At 42.2% G+C, this 16,380-nt stretch overlaps 3 protein-coding genes across 17 annotated transcripts in view; 1 reads left to right on the forward strand and 2 right to left on the reverse strand.

Annotated features, from left to right (window-relative positions):
* The window catches only part of PPP3CB (protein phosphatase 3 catalytic subunit beta), a 48,463-nt gene extending 47,403 nt beyond the window's left edge, over positions 1-1,060 (reverse strand). For all 8 annotated transcript variants that reach the window (XR_003571375.1, XM_027885151.1, XM_027885150.1 and 5 more), the window contains exon 1: positions 840-1,060. Coding sequence is in view for 7 of the 8 variants with exons in the window: in XM_027885151.1 (XP_027740952.1) it covers positions 840-909 (70 nt within the window). In the remaining variant the exon portion in view is untranslated. The remainder of the gene's footprint in view (positions 1-839) is intronic.
* Positions 1,046-1,918, forward strand: LOC114058135 (translation initiation factor IF-2-like). Its single transcript, XM_027885169.1, has one exon. The coding sequence runs from the start codon at positions 1,046-1,048 to the stop codon at positions 1,916-1,918; it is 873 nt and encodes a 290-aa protein (XP_027740970.1).
* Positions 1,919-11,632: 9,714 nt separating this feature from the next.
* The window catches only part of USP54 (ubiquitin specific peptidase 54), a 97,233-nt gene continuing 92,485 nt past the window's right edge, over positions 11,633-16,380 (reverse strand). For 7 of the 8 annotated variants that reach the window (XM_027885131.1, XM_027885125.1, XM_027885128.1 and 4 more), the window contains 3 exons: positions 15,475-15,615; positions 13,805-13,991; positions 11,633-13,086 (listed from right to left, as the gene is read on the reverse strand). In XM_027885131.1, coding sequence (XP_027740932.1) covers positions 12,428-13,086; positions 13,805-13,991; positions 15,475-15,615 — 987 coding nt within the window. In that variant the 3' untranslated portion in view covers positions 11,633-12,427. The remainder of the gene's footprint in view (positions 13,087-13,804; positions 13,992-15,474; positions 15,616-16,380) is intronic. The other variant, XM_027885133.1, reaches the window with a different exon arrangement.

Raw genomic sequence — 16,380 nt, forward strand, 5'->3', positions numbered from 1 at the left:
CTGCCATCACAACCGTCCACGCTGCTACCATCAAACAGTTCAACATGAAAACTGCGGAGATCAAAATAAAATGATCTGTAATTTGAGCAAACACAACCTAGGAATTCTTTGAAGCTCTACCTGTGCTATGCTCTTAACTGACAATTTAGGTTTAACATATATATTTTAGGTTGCAAAGGATTATTCTTCCCACCAATATTAAAATTACACATTTGATGGGATTCAGAGGAAAGAACTTCATAATTTACAGCATTTTGGTAGCTTATTTAAAACGTTTTACTTTTTCTTCTGAGAAGTATAACGTTTGACTTTTAAAGGCCCCCCGCGAGATTACCAAGGAAGGCCACAAAGAAATAGATCAAGGTGAATTTTCTCCATCAGAACTGGAACCTGAGAACAGCAGCCAATAGAAAGGGTGGCAGCACCTTCCCACTCGGTCTTCCCCGGCGCTGTCAGCTCCTGCAATCACCGGGCTCTGCCCCGCGGAGCCGGAGCCCGGCGGTGCCCCCGGCCGGCCCCGCACTCGCTCCGGGCAGCGCATCCGGGCGGGACGAGCCAGGCCCGCAGGCCTCGGGCACCGCTCCCGCCCCGGCCCCGCCGGGCCTGCCCGCGCCCCGCTCGTCCCCCGCCCGCAGCGGAGCCCACCCCGGTGATCCCCCGCCCGTGCGGGCATCCCACGCCCCCGCACGGCGCTGGGCAGCACTCCCGTCCCCACCCGCGGGCAGGGCAGCCCGGCCCGCACACCGAGGGCACTGCTCCCCGCGGCGAGGCCGCCTCTCCCTCCCTGGGCGCTCGTGCGGGGGTCGCGGCCCGTCCCCGCGGGGCAGGGGGACGCTCACCCTTGACGGCGCGCTCGCTGGTGGCGTGAGGCGTCAGCAGCAGCACCTTGCTCCCCTCCTTGGCGGACATCGCTGGGGCTGCCGGGCTCCGGCGGCGGTGCTGGGCGCTTGCGGCGCCTTCTCCGCCCGTCCGCCGGCGGCTGGCGGGGCGCGGCGGGGCGGGCGGGGGCGGCTACAGGCGCCGGGCGGCGGCGGCCCGGCGGAACATGGCGGCGGGCGCGGCTCGCGGCTCCTGGCGCAGCGCGGGGACGGTCCGCCCCGGGCCCGGCATGCACCGCGCCGCCGCCCGCCGGGCACCGCGGGAGCGCGCGGGACTCCCGGCCCGACCGGGGCCGCGGCCGCTCTGCCGCCCGTCCCGGGGCGCCGGCGCGGGGCGGGGCGGGGAGCGCGGCCCGGCGCCTCCCGGCTTGGCCTGGGGAGGCGGGCGAGGCGCCCGGAGCGCCCCCGCCCCGGCACGGGCGGACGGCGGGCCGGGGCGGAGGGGGCGGCGCGACGCGGGGGCTGCCCGGCTCCCAGCGACCCCGCACCGCCCGGAGAGGGCCGGCGGCCACCATGGAGAGCTCCGCGGGGCCGCCCCGGGGGCCGGGGGCGGTACGGCCGGGGGAGCCATTTTGTGGGGTGGCGAAGCCCTCGGTGCCCCCTGGGAACCTCCGCAGAGCGAGGCCCCCTCCCCGCCCCCCCCTCAGCGGGCGCCTCTCGCCCCCAGCGCGGCTAGAAGGGGCCCCCCGCCTCACCTGTCGGTGCAGGGCCGGCCGAGGGCAGGACAGAGAGGAGGAAATAGAAATTTCCCCCAAAGAACCTGGGCACGGCTTGCAGCAGGCTCCCAGCACCAGACAGTTCAGCCAAACTTAGCTCCATGCTTGGAGCTGAGCAAGACCGGACAAAAGAGCATTGAGAGCCTTGGTGGAGGCAGCAGGAGCTGCCCCCTCCTCGCCCCCCGCCGCCGTCATTGCTGCCCGGGCAGACAGCGGGGCAGAGGCTCAGCACCACGGCCTGGTCCTGGCAAGGGCAGCAGCTCTTATGTCATATACAAACCCTGCAAATTTGGTGCAACAGGTCCAGCCATATGCAGCATATAAGACAGGACTTTACCTTGGCAGAAAGGCTGGTACAACTGTACTAGATCTAAGCTAATCTGGTTATTATGACTACTCTGTCTTAAATTAACTTTGCTGAAGAAAAAAAAGGTAAGTAGTTCCGGCTCTCCTCTGTAGCAGCTGTTAAGCTCACCCTGTCTCCTCTGATTTAGTCTATCCCCAGTTGTACAAGTGCAGGTTGTTGGACTGGCTGTGTAGATGAGATCACAGAAATTGGCTGGGTAAAAAAACCAAACAAACAAAAAAATCACCCAAAAAACCAAAAGTCCCAAAAGCAAATAAACAAAACAGTAATCAGCCAAGAAGATCCAACAAACAAACAAACAAAACCACACCAAAAATGTTCCAGTTGTGCATCACCTAAATATCTTCCAACGCACCCAACCAGATCTAGTGAACATCTAAACATGTACATATAACCTTACTTAACCAAATGCAGTGTATCTAAAGAGTTGCTGCTTTGCATTTCAGCTACCCCTACAGCTCTTATGCATTATTTGTACTTACCTGTGCAGTCTATTCTATACAATAAACAAGGAATTTAAGAAACAAAAGCCACTCAGAGGTAACAGTTTCCAGCAAGGTCTTGGTTCTTGCCCCGTTCAGGTCCAAGGAAAAAGGATGACACCTGAAATGAGGACCTGCCATGTTAAGCATGAAAAGCTCTTTGGCTCAAGCAAAAGGACACTGAAATTGATGGGTTACACAAGAGCTTGGGTTGACCTTGCTTTTTTTTATTCGATAGCCAAGGCAGTCCAAACAAGAAATGCTGAATGAAACATCACTGTAAAGACATTCAAAGATGCAACATGAAATTTTAAGGGAATTACAAACCCTCAGACTATTTATTAATGACACTTGTGAGACTCCAAAGTTTTGAAAAAACAAAATTCTACTAATTCTACATCCACAAGTAAAATACATGCATGCACACAAAAAGAGAGCTGAGATACGTTAGAGCATCATGGACGAAATCCTGGATGACTATTTTTTCACTAAGCCATCCAGCAGCAGGAAATACTACTTTATACCACATGTTCTCCAAATCTCTGTCAATGGACAACCAATTTAAAGGGCCTGTTTTTTAAACAGGACAAAAGCTCGTTTCCTTCAATATCATGGATGTGTATCCACTCAGAGTATGCAGTGGGAGCACAGACAGGAAGGGAAGTAGGTATTGCTCCTATTGACTTTAGCATTAGATTAAAGTAAATCTGCTGGAACAAGAAGCAGGGGTAATGAATTCACTCTCTTATTTAAAATCAAGAGAAGCTCAGTAATAAATGCAGTTTGAATGTGACAGCATGAAACAGCAAAAAGATTCTCATATTAAAAAGAAATTAATTTATCCATGCAGTTCCCAACACACAGGGAGCCTGAGACCTTGCTGAGTGTTGTCAGGAATCTCCACCTCACCTGAAGTGCAGTTGCAAGAGAGATGCCTTACTTATTTCAATTGCTCACTTCCCTCAGGAGCCTGTAGCCATGTCCCCTGAGGTGTGAAGTAAAAGGGACTGATGCAGTCAGAATTCTAGTTGAGGAAAACGCATAGCATTAATACTATTTTGTTATGATGCTGTGCCCAAGGAGACCTTATCAGCCTCTAGGCAGCATACCCAATGCCCTGCATGCTGAAACACTTTCAGTTATATCCAGGCATCACCTGAAGAAAACACTCACACAGATCAGATCTTGCTGGGTGCACAATCCCCCTCCCAATACATGAGGTTGATACAAAAAATGGTGTTATGTCTCCCTACAAACCACACCGCCTTAAAACATTAAAAATAATAATCTGACCCTTTTTTGTTTTGTTTTGTTAACAACAGCTAGAAAGAGAAATTAGCTAGCACAGCTACCTTGCTGTTTTATGGTCATTTTCCTAACATATTCTATCTTGCCTCATTAAAATACAGAGCATGTGCCACTGTCATTAGGAAAGTATCAACATTTTCATTAGGCAGAAATCTGTAGTTCCCTCCCCCCTAAGCCCTTTACCTCGTCATTGAAGCTTTTTCATGTAGTATTGTCTCTAAATCTGCTAGAGACTCTGAAGGGGCATTGACATTGCCCCAGTTTACCTCATGGTGAAGGCAAAGATGATTGATTTGATACATCTTGTGTTCAAGTAATCAGTTTCCACCAGTACCACAAGTAGCATGATTACAGAAAATTAGGAACACAATTACAAACAAACATGACCTTGCAGGTAGAAGTCAGTGTGCCTTTATAACCCTGTTTCCCACAAATCGGCCACAAATTCCACTCAAATAGAAGCACTTCTGAAAAGCAGAGTCACATTTTACTTCCTGTTCAGTTTTGCCACCAAGTGGCCATTCCATTCCACACATTTTAACACCGGAAAAAAAAAAAAAAAAAAAGGAAAAAGAAAAAAGAAAAATAGCTAATTCATTCCTGTTCTGACTGAATATTCCAAACCATTACTTAGCTGCTAGCACTGGACTGCTTTTCAAATATCTGCTTTCATAATGGAGATACAATTCAGCAGGAGAAGCACACAGAACAATCAAGCCAATCCATCTTCTTCTGTACCACAGGGAATGAAGCCATTTGGGATGCAGATGATCCTTGACTTCCTCCTGCTCCATCTCAAAGAAGCACCCACTGAAGCTGCATGCAAAAGCTGTTTTAATGAAAAGGTGCTATGTGAAAACCTAGACTTTTCTGACACCTTCCCTGACTGAGGGCTGCAAGGTATAGAAGCAAATATATTTTAGTAAATTGTTGTCTCAGACAAGAGCTGTTTATTGAATCTGAAGCAGAAGTTAGACATAAAAATGGATGTGTGAAATTCTGTAACCATCTCTTGCAGGAGGGCAGATGATCAGAACAGTCTCTTCTGACTCTAACAGCAACATACCTTAAAAACTGGCACAATGCAATGTCCCAGAATCATCTAATTACCCAACAAGAACTTTTTGAAAACTAAGAAGGAAATTGAATCACAGGAGAGAGAGATATATTCCAGATCCCAAGAGAAAGATGCAGAGAGCAAATCTTGCAGAGATAAACCAGGTCTGAGAGGGGAAGACGTGCTGTAAGCAGGAGAATAAGATGAAGACAGAACTTTTAAGTTGTTCCAATTCATTGACTCTCTCTAAGTTACTCTTTGAGACCATTCTTTCTAAATTGCCAGAAATGGTATTGTGGTTGGCATAAACTGATATGAACAAGATACATTTTACATTTTGACATGTTGCTGTACTGAATGTCAATAAGAATACTCAAAAGCTTTCTTTTAAGAGGACATACACGATTTCCCTGCTTCCCAATTAATTTTCTAATGGCAATCTTATTATATGAAGGCATCTTTCAGAAAGGTTGAAATCATTGTCCTAAGTCATTTTCTCCAGCACCACAAAATCATTATCACTGCAATACTTCAGCTGCCAATGTCATCCAGTACCGAAAAGCTGCACTGACTTAAAAAGAGAAGAACCAAAACCAAATTACAAGATAGTTACTGGCATAAATAACAAGCTACCTTACTATTACAGTCTATCCTGTCACACTCCCTTCCTGCACACGTTTCCCTCATTCCCCAATAAACTCTCTGAACAGGCTGAGGAAGCACAGGTTAGGTTAGAAAAGCTAGTCAAGGCCACAGTCATTACTTGCATCATATCACAACTGTGAAAAAGAGGTTAAAACTACCCAACCTGACTCCAGAATTTTAGGTGATTTTTATATACATCGGTCACATTGGGTGGCCACACTATTTTAAATCTCACACCTCTGGAGTGATAGTATCTCAGACTCTTCCTTAGGTTCGTCAAAACATCACTCACTTTCTCTGCTTAAAGCATTCCTTCCCCCGCCCTTATTATCTAGTTCAAACTTTTCCTTCCTTAGCCTTAAGCGATTGCTCTTTCTCCTTCCATCTGAGACCAAGCAATTCCCTCTCTTCATTTATCTTACTACCTTGATGATATTAATAGACTATTAATAGTCACCTCTACTCACTCTAAAAATTGAGTTCACTCTGCTTTTTGCTGCCCTCCTTTGTGTTCTCTCGTTTCCTCAGTGCCTCCACAAGCAAAAGACTTAAGTGACAAAGCATTCAAGGTAAGCAGGTCTGTGTAAAGGACCTTATTAAAAAAAAAACACAAAAAACCACAAAACACCTTACTGCTCTGTAACAGGAACTATGATACAAACCAGTGGGATACTTTTTTTTTTTTAATTAATTTTGATGATTCTGTGTTGATCCATGAACATTATGTCCTACAGATCAGAGAAACCATTGATCAATTTTAAAGGAAAATGTGGGTGGAACAAACACACAAAAGGCAGATATATGAGGACTCAGTTGCTGAAAAGTACACGCACTCTTTTGTCACAAACACATCTGGCCAAAGTGCAACTATGCTTTTAGTTTACTCCCTGCATCCTTTTCCCAAGCTCCTGAAACAGAACACCATTAAGTATTAGCAAGAATTAACTGTTACACTGGGATTGGTTAGGGGTGAAGAAAGGGTTGAACAAAAAATTGACCCCCATAACTGGGCAAACCTGAGGTCACAACGAAGGAACGCAGAAAAGGATAACCCAAAATAATCCCACATAAACATTTAAAAGTTTTTCCACTATATATTTTGTCCCAGTAACTTTATAGGCAAATAGAAAATCATAAAAGCACTTGAGAGACATGGGCTTCCCTGATCCCCGCCCACCATGAGAAGACATTACAATTTTATTTTCTGGTCTGTACTACTTAGCTCTTCATATGAATTACATCTTTGTGTTCAAATCAGTGGTTTACTGTGAAAAATCAGTTAAGACTCCTACACCCATACCTTCCTATCCCTCTTGAGTACAGTATCAAATACTGGTTATATCTGCTATATTAAATAGCTTCTTTTAAGCCTCTAAAGGCAATTTCCAAAACCAGTCTACAGCACTGAAATGGTTGTTTAGTATCAACTGAGATTTTTTTAAATCCATCTGGAGAAACTAAATGAATTACAAAAAATTATAAATGTATGTATTATTTCATCCTATTAGGAACAATTAATACATTGTGCGATGAACAACTGGTCATTTCTTCTTAAATGTACTTAAAAATATCCAACTTCTAAAAACTTGTAGCTGACTTAACTACAGTATAATATTAACTTACATTTGATTGACATATTTTACAATTTCAAAAAGTTCATCTGAACCTTCACAAAAAGCCATGGCATGCTGTATTGGAGCTACAGGAATTTGAAAGCAATTTATTTTAAAGTAGCAAAACATGTAGTTCCACAGCAAACAGAACCCAGATATTTTTTTTTAACTAGTATAGAAGCTGTGATGGTAAGTTATAGTCATAGGTCTCTCTCTCATAACCTACATCTTATCAGACAAGTGAAGTAAAAATATACATTCATTAGTTAAACTAGACTTATGTGCAGCATTCCAGTCAAGTAATTCAAGGTTAGTAAGTAAAATTTGTAAATCAAAGCAAGTCAATTTTGTTCAGTTTACTGTTTACTGTTCACACAGATACTGCATGTTAAACATGCTCATGCTTTAATGTGCTTTCAGCAACTTAAGAAAATCTTGAATAATTTCTTTGTTTGTTTCTGGGTTGTGTTTTTTTTTTTTTTTTTTTTTTTTTTTTTTTTTTTTTTTTTTTTTTGTAATCAGCAAGAGTTCTATGCTTGGAGCTCCCTCAATTGACAGTCCCATAATAAACAGGTATAAATTTTGAGTAAAAGCCTGGAATGACAGATAACCCTACACTGCCATCAAAATCACTGTGCCCAAATAGTAAAGAGGCTAAAATTTAGCAATATGAAATGATTCTTAGATTTATTGCTAAAGTTCAGCTTTATTGTACTCACTTTTCTCATGTGTTCATATTTAAAATTATTTTGATTAGTGATATATACACACATAAAGCTTCTGAAGCCTGTGATTCACTGGTGAATCATCTGAGACTGGGCCAGCCAAAACTTAACATAATCCTCCTTCAACAAACCTAATCTAAGTTAGTTTACAAACAGATACTTGATCTTCTTATTCACGAGTATATTCAGGATTTACTCACTCAAGGATGAATATTAAAACAATTCTATTGATGCCAATAAGAAAGTTTATGTTTCTTCAGCTGAACTCATCCATTTGCATCTGCTTCTACAAATACGCCAGCAAAAATTCTCAGGGTTCTGAAGTGACTGTATAGCTGGGCTTAGCTGGTACTTTTCCATTAGTCAAATAGCAATCTTAAAAACATTTCCAAGTTATATTGTTTTGGAAAAAATTTCTTCTATGAACTAGAAGAACGATGCAGACATAAAATGATTCTAGAAGGAGTGCAAGGGAATTAAAAAAAAAATAATTGACTAACATGCTTTTTCTAAAATTTTCTGGAACATTAAAGGTAATTTCATCGATGAACAAGTAGCCTAAAAGAAGCATTACAGATATCCAACTAGACTAGAAAAGGTTCTGGACTATGCAGTGATAAAATGCTAGAGGCAATAGGCATAGATGGATAAAAATATCCTACTTTTGCTTTTTACCACCCATAGTGCTGAAAAGGAGACAACACAGTGGGTTAAGGAGACTGCAGTACACATCTGACTTCAGTGAGGTGTTTGTAAAACCCAAGCACATTTTTCTTCGCCCAGGCTGGCACAAACACTAATTTAACCTACACTGCTTGTCCAATGTCTATTTATACATATAGCAGTGGTATATAAGTGCTTCTGCATGTCACATGGCATGAACATAACTAAAGACTGCTATAAAGAACATTGCCTACTCTCTCCATCAGTCCATCTTCCCTTCTTAAGAGCTTCAGCGCCAGACTGAGAGGACCCTCTCTGCGCAGGTATCTATCCACTAAAAGAAGGAAACAAAATTTAGACCAGTTACTGAGTGTTCCTTGGAAAGACAGACACATTTGAGTGGAGATATGTAATGCACACATTTCCTTTCATTTTGCCTTCTTCACCTATCCATCTGTTCCTTCCTATTTCAATCCACTCTCTTGTCTTTTGCTTTCCTTCTTCTCTTCTCCCTACACACCTGTCATGTCCGTCTCCCCAAATGACATTAGATGCAAAATCTGAATGATTGCCTTCTGGAATCCTGCCTATTCTTTCTACGTGCTACCCAATCATCACAGGTAAGCCAATTTCATAGAAATTCATAGAGAAATCATAGAAAATATCAGTAAGATAGTTCCTTCCCTCTTCCCAAATTCCCCACACTTTAACATGGGTGCAGTAGCCTTTCTTTACAAAGGACCTTCTTTACAAAGGACCAAGCACTTCCCTTCCTCAAAGCAGGGCATATTTTGCTGCACACTCCAGCACATGTTCCATTTGAGCACATCTGCTGCTCAGCAGGTCTGAGCCTGATTTCCACAAACAGCATGCACAAACTCAGTTGCCTTCAAGAGAAGGAACTGCACTAGGTAGTTCCTTTTCATACACAAAAGGATCATATTTACATGAATTTGCTACTCCTAGGACACCAAGTTACTCTTAATTTTATTACTGCTCTTTTTTGCCCCCTAGAGTCAGGTCTAAATGCATATTACAAATACAATGAGAGATCATACAAACAGGGAATATGAATTTTATTCTTAGGAGAACTGAAATTAAATTATTTTCAGAAGGTAAATTTCGGTGTGTGCTGTGTTATTTTCGCTTAATTCCCTCCACTAACATGCTCTGCAGCCAGTGACAGGTATTTTACAAAGAAAAGGTTATACTGTATCAAAGCTTACAAACTCTTAAGACTTCTAAATGGCTGCTGAATTCCTTGTGGAAACTCCCTCCTCATCCTTCCAATAGAGATAGTGAACTTGAAGGAGATATTAAACTACTACATAACTGATTTTTCTAGGGTTTAAATAACCTATAAGTATCACCGAAAATACTTGGAAGTTAGCAGTTAGTCAAATGAATTACCAAGTAAATATTAACTTACTGACCTCACTAAGATTCGCAGGCACAAACTGAAGTAACAGTATTTTTCCAGTCTCACATTTTCTCCCATGTTAAATTTATTGCTGAATGTACTTCAGTTTGTTTCTCTTCAGATGTACTAATCCATGCTCTGTATGGACCCAGCTTTTCCTCTTCAGGCCTCTGGTTCACTTCACAGTGAACATATACAGGACATTTCCAAAACAGTTTTGAAACATGGTAACTAGAACTATAATTATGGAATAAAGCCTTAGAAAGCCAACCTGGATACCATTACTGAGTGAGTTGTATCAATTCAGAATTATTCTGCAGAGCTTTATGGAAGCATAATTCCTCTCCTTCCTGGTCACTAGCATATAATAAATCAATCTAAGCATGCATATTGCCTTCATTTGCAAAAGTTTCATATTCTATACTGATTCTCAAAGAGGTGACTTTTTACTTTATTTTGGCAGCTTATTTTTTTAGATAATCAAGACTACTTAAGTCTCACTCTGCAACCTGAATTTTTTTAGAGCTGTAGTCAAACAAAGCATCAAATACTTCTCCATGTCCTCATGCATCCTGGAGCTACAGTACCTTTCACCAAGTGCTGAAGGTATCAAAAACCTGAAAACAAACCGAGGCTGCTTCTGTCGAGATTCCCTTTGCTCCAATAGTATCCTTCTACCAATGAGAGAGACAGAGAGAGAAAACAGCGATAGGAATGCTTCTGTCCAAATATCAACCCTGCGTTCCAGTCACTTCCTAAAGTCATAATTTCTATGTCTACAAACCTAGCAGTTGGCTATGGTGTGAGTAACAATTCTGGATCTGTCGAAAACCTCAGTCAAATAGTTGCTTCAAGTAAATAATACTCCCGTGGTTTATATTTTAAAAAAATCAGTAGTTTAAAGTTTCATATTATTAAATTGCAAAACCATCATGTGAAAAAGTCAAAAGTCATGAGAGCTTTTTAGGAATGGAGGGGTGGAAGAACAGAGCGCTTTGTCCTGGTAACCACAGTTAGTGGGGCAGTTAAGTACAAAGAAGTGTGCAAGATCATCCCAAAGGTAAAACGCAATTTCACACGATGTAATTACAAGAGACTGCAACAGTAACAAATACAACAGCAACTCTTTAGAAACAAGAAACTGGGAAATTACACTGATGAAGTTCCATCAAGCGTTGAAGTGCAAAGCAGGAAATGAGCGTGAAGCCCCTCAGGTCAGGTGGCGCAGGAGGCGCGCTGTGCACTAGAGGGCAGGGCAGCCCTTCCTCGGGCTCCAGCCCCGCTCCCGACAGAGGCGTGTCCCAGGATGAGCATAAACAGAACCCTCCATGCTTTCGAATACCTCATAACCACCACACCTGAAAGCATTTGCAGGAGCAGGGGCACAAGTGTAATTAAAATGACACTTCTCACTACACTAATAATTTCTAATGATTTTTCTGTGTATCTGCATACACTACCATCTTGCACAGATGCTTTAGTTTTCCCCTCAAACAAGAAGTCTCAAAATGCTTTTTCAAAGGACACTCTTAACTACTGTCCATTATGAGGGAAAATTTAAGTGCTGAGTAGTAATGAAACATCAAGTCTAGAATCAAACTTAGGCATGTCCTCCAATCTAAGTCGGTATTACATAAATTTTGTTAATGAATTAGAATAAACAATTGACTCGTGTTTGTTCATGTGTAAGAAAATAAAGCAGAAGTTTCAAGCCAAGTGGTGAGTAAAGCTAAATAGCAAAGAAAGCTCATACGCAGGTAAATAGAACTATTTTCATAGATTTATTTGAAAAATACTTACAAAAGCAAGTATGTTTGACACTAAAATAGTTAAACTTATTCTGTGTTTACATTGGTGTAATTAAGCGTGCAGCATTAACAGTCATTTCTGCTTGAAGCATTGTTAGTTTGCCTTAAGGAAGTGGGGGAAATTGGGGTTTACTGAAGAACAATGTCTCCCTGCCACTTCCTGCAGCAACTACACCTGTGATCTCTGCATGAGATCTCAGCATACTGAAAAGTGGGTTTGCTTTACTAACTGTGCTTTACTAACTGCCACCTGCCAAGTACAGATTTACTGCAACCTGGAAGGTGGGTCAGTTTTTTTTCCTTAGGAAGGAACAGGAGAAGATGAAGAAGAAGAAAACAAAAGGATTGGGGGTTTTATGTGAAGAATTTACCAAAGCTACATTTCATGAAAAAGAGTCCTTAAAAATGTCCTTTTGTTAGTTGCCGTCTTCCTTCAAAACATGCACACACTTCTGAACTTACCCATAAACCAATGCCCCTGAAGCTCACCATTCCTATAGCACTTGCTTGCTAGGACAGGCCAGGACTAGAATAGCTAAGATTCCCCATCCAGACAGCAGTTCAGTAGTGTCAGAAACAAAATACAGTGCAATTAGTTTCCACCGACTGTATAGCTACATTTTAAGACAAAACTGGCACAGATAACGACTGAAAGAGTTTCCTGTCTCCACGCAATCCATGCTCTGGCAAAGGCTACAGTCCATTCCCAGAGCAGGTTATTAGGGCACATGGAGTAGACAGGATCTCACCAGCCACTATTTTGCATGGTGCCAGTAGCTGCTGCTGCTCGAGCCAGCATATTTCTGTGTGCCTCTGAAGCAGAAGAAAAAGTCCCATCCATCACATGCATTGGCAGCATTCGCCTTCTGCCAGGCTGAGGGGTGTAGCTGTTCTGCCGCCAGTCTTCTTCTGGGGGCATATCAACTCTCCTTGGACCCGGGGCCTTAACACAAGAAGGGGGCACAGGGCAACCTTGAGAGGCACCGGGATCCCAAGAAGGCTCACGTGGTATTCTTAAAGTGCTGTAGTCTGTGCTGGCTGGCAGCCTGCAACTCATGGTGTAAGATTCATGCATTTGATGTTGTGAAGGCTGCTGGAGGAAGCCTTCATGTAAATTCTTGCCTGGCTGGCCAGCATGTTTCCCCCAGAGCGTCGTTCGTTTATCTGGTAACGTGGCTGTTTGCCTGGCAGGGTAACTTGTGTTCAGCCAATGGCCAGAGACACTTGATGCTCCAGCTCCTAAATGCAGATTAACAAGAGGCTTTTGCCCCGGGGAAAGGGTGCTTTTGGGTGCACAAGGGAGACTCCCATAGCTCAGTGCCACACCTGGGTAGTCTTCACCTTGGAAAGCTTCACTCCTGTCAGGCACAACCAAAAGTTTCTGGATGATGTTCTTCTGATCTCCTGAAGGAAAAAAAAAAAAGTTTGCTTAGTTATATATTTTGTTTCATCGTCTCAGAACTTTCATCAGCGGCCAGCAGGTGACAGAAGAAAAAGAAAATGATCGGTATATCCAGTTAATGGTTGACATGCAATTCCGAATAAAAGCTAGCTGTACCCCTTCTAGCATTCATTTTCCTCACTGCATTTCCTCTTTATCCTTACCACAGCTGCTGTCACAGACTTCAGATTTCTTTACTAGCCCCTTGTGACATCATGGAGGAGCCCAAAAAAACATTTCAAGGCTGGCAGATCAAACTGGTTTTGATGCTGTTACAGGGAAAATAATTCTCATGCAGGAAGTAGTTACTTTTACTGGCACAACTACATGTGTGATTTGCAGGAATGAGTAGCTTGTGGAAGTAGTCTCACACATGGCAACAAGGTGGTGGGTCTTACTGCTACTTTTATAGTAAAGAAAATACCTCACAAAAATATTAATATGATTTTATATAAAGTCATCATGATGTTTCCATAAAGATTACTGGCTTTGGTTATGCACATTTAGCGCAGAACCACAGAAAAACTCCAAAGGGCAGAGAAGAAGACAAGTGATTTCTCCTTCCAGATCTCTGGAGGAATTAGGCAGATGGTGAAACTCCATTATGAAAGACAAGAACTGAGGAGCTGCATTTCAGCAAAATTTCTGATCATGAAGAAGGATGAAAAGTCCTGTGATTACCTGACAGTTTACGTGCCTTGCCCACCATGCTGGGCATCAGAACATCATGGGGTGGGTGTTGCACCTGGTTTGGGTTGTGCTGGGGATCAAAGGGAAATACAGGAGGATCATGGGGGAAAGGAAGGGAAGTGGAGCTGGAAGAACGGTGGCTGGTGTCCACTGGCACTTTCCTCGTATTTGGTGCTTCCTTTTATAAAATGAGAAAGGAGAAGAACAGAACATAAAATGATGAGTAAACACAGAGTTGGGTTGAATCAAGCAAAGACTGTGTTGATTCAAGGAAGAACGGGATGAGTCACGGGAACAAAAACATGCATCTGTGTGTGAAAAGGACAGACAAACAAAAACTGCATCAATCCAGTAAGGCTCTTACTGCAGTGTGGGCTACTTAGGATCATTTGACTGGAACCAAAGAGAAAAAGCCAAAACAAACACAAACCATTCCTGGAGATTTGATTCACGAACTGAATCCACAAAACAATGGCAGGCCAGTCAGCACTGGAACTGGAAAGCTATACAAGCCATGAAAATAAGAGTATTGCTCATCCTTCCTTCCTATTTCCTAGCAGGCTTTTCTGAAAGCTCCTATTCCAGACTATAAACAGATCTCCTTGCTGCAGCTAAGGTATTTACCTGTGCTGTACTGTTTCACTCTGTTAGGAGGTACCTGCCCCAAAAAGCAGGGATGTCTGAATAACAAATCATCACAGACTTGAGCACAGTGTTAACTTGAAGAGTAGTAACAGACAGCCATCCCATTGGCAGCTTGTGGGAATAAAAACCTCCAGCAGAGAGGGTGGGTCTTGGACACCTAGAGGTTTGTAATTGCTTCTGCCAGCACCTCCAGGTATGTGTTAAAGCCCTTAACTAAAGCACATCGAGGAGCAAACACTCAGAAGATGACGTGTTCTTAGTTTATGGTACACAGCAGAAAGGTGCAATTGGACCAACCAGTTCAAACAACTGATTTTGCAATTGAGACTCTTCTACACTTTTTAATACAGTTAATAAAAATAAATAAATAAAACAAGTACAGTTTGCAAAAAATTCAGTCCAAGCCAAAATGTCACATTATATCTGGCTATGTTGCTAAATACTCTATTATTGTTTTCCTTGCTGACAGTTTTAACTTGCATCTAAGACTACATAACAGAGAGGACAAAGGAAAAATCAATCTTCTTATTTTTAGGTACTTCCTGTAGGTCTGCATTTTATGTACCAAGTCTTGAATTGTCTCCCCTTTAGAGCTTAGTTTTACTCTCTAAAAATGCTACTTGCTGAATATATCCATGAGAGAGCAGAAACTTTCACAAGGCTATTTAAATTACTTATTTTTTTTTAAATTATAGGTGTATGAGAAGCTTTTGTGAAAATACTTTACATCAACTGAAAAAAACCTTTATACTGGATGTTTTTGTATAGTGACAAATAATGTTAGCTACCAGCTGCAGCAGCTACTATTCTGCAATGACACCTGAAGAAGATGGCTTTGTTACTGAAATAAAAGTTTATTCTTCTTCCAAGGACAGAACAAAAAAGACATGCTTTCATCATGGCTTATTATTCACTTGTCTGCAGTCTTGTTAGTTAACTATGAAATGCAGACATAGAAAACAGCAATTTATACACAGATGATGGCTCTTTGGAAAGATGCACATCATTCTACTTACAAAACTGTGAGAAGAGACCAAGGTCTCTTCTCTGTTTGAGATAACTGTCCCACTGAGACTGCGAGCAATGCGACGGAAATTCTCTGCACTGTAAATTTCCTCTTCTTCTGGTTCCCTGCTATGTTCTCGGGTATATGTGACCTGCAGACAATATCACACATTTCAGAAAAGGCTCTCCATAATATCAATCTTGTACAATAATTTAGGGAAGAGATGACAGAAATCTAACAGAATACACTTCAATGATATTCCATGACCTTTTATTTTTTTGAAATCCTTCATTCAGATACTACCTTAGAAACTTAAGACAGATGGGTCTGTTTGGATCTGGTGATTAAAAATATTGCTCCTTAAAGTTTTTCTTCCATTAGTAAATATACACTGACTGATTTGTCTAAGTGACATTCACTCTTTTATGATTACCTAAAGCCAGTCTCTACTAGAATGAATCTACCTAAAGGACTGACTGTTGCTACAAGGCACCGCCCCTGGAGAGATAATCATGGCTGCAGTTGTGAGGCATCTTATGATAAAGTACTACAGTTGTCTCATTAAAAAAAAAAAATAGATCTAGGCTATTTGATGGAAGCTATGCTAGCAAGGGAAATGTTTATTCACTTTTCCTTTGTTCTGTAAAAGGAAGACCATTTAAACTCCTTCTATCGAGTATGGAAATATTACAGGAAATGGCATTTCCCCTTGAAAATACTTTCCTGTCTTCATAAACATGCACTGATATGTAGCTCTCAGTTACCTTAACAGTTTCTCCCTCCAGAACAGAAGTAAAAGAATCTTTTCCCATTCTGAAGTGACCAACTACTAACTGTAGCAAACATCAAATTATCTCCCACTTTAATAATATACAGTGATACAGTAAAAAAAAAAAAAAAAAATCTCTGCCCCTGC

This window comes from Empidonax traillii, unplaced genomic scaffold (assembly GCF_003031625.1).
Source record: "Empidonax traillii isolate 1590-97213 ecotype Southwest subspecies unplaced genomic scaffold, ASM303162v1 scaffold162:size863265, whole genome shotgun sequence".
NCBI classification, from domain to species: Eukaryota; Metazoa; Chordata; class Aves; order Passeriformes; family Tyrannidae; genus Empidonax; species Empidonax traillii.

What these genes read in the sequence shown, in the direction of transcription:
- LOC114058135 (XM_027885169.1), top strand. Translation starts at nt 1,046, where the DNA reads ATGGCGGCGGGCGCGGCTCGCGGCTCCTGGCGCAGCGCGGGGACGGTC.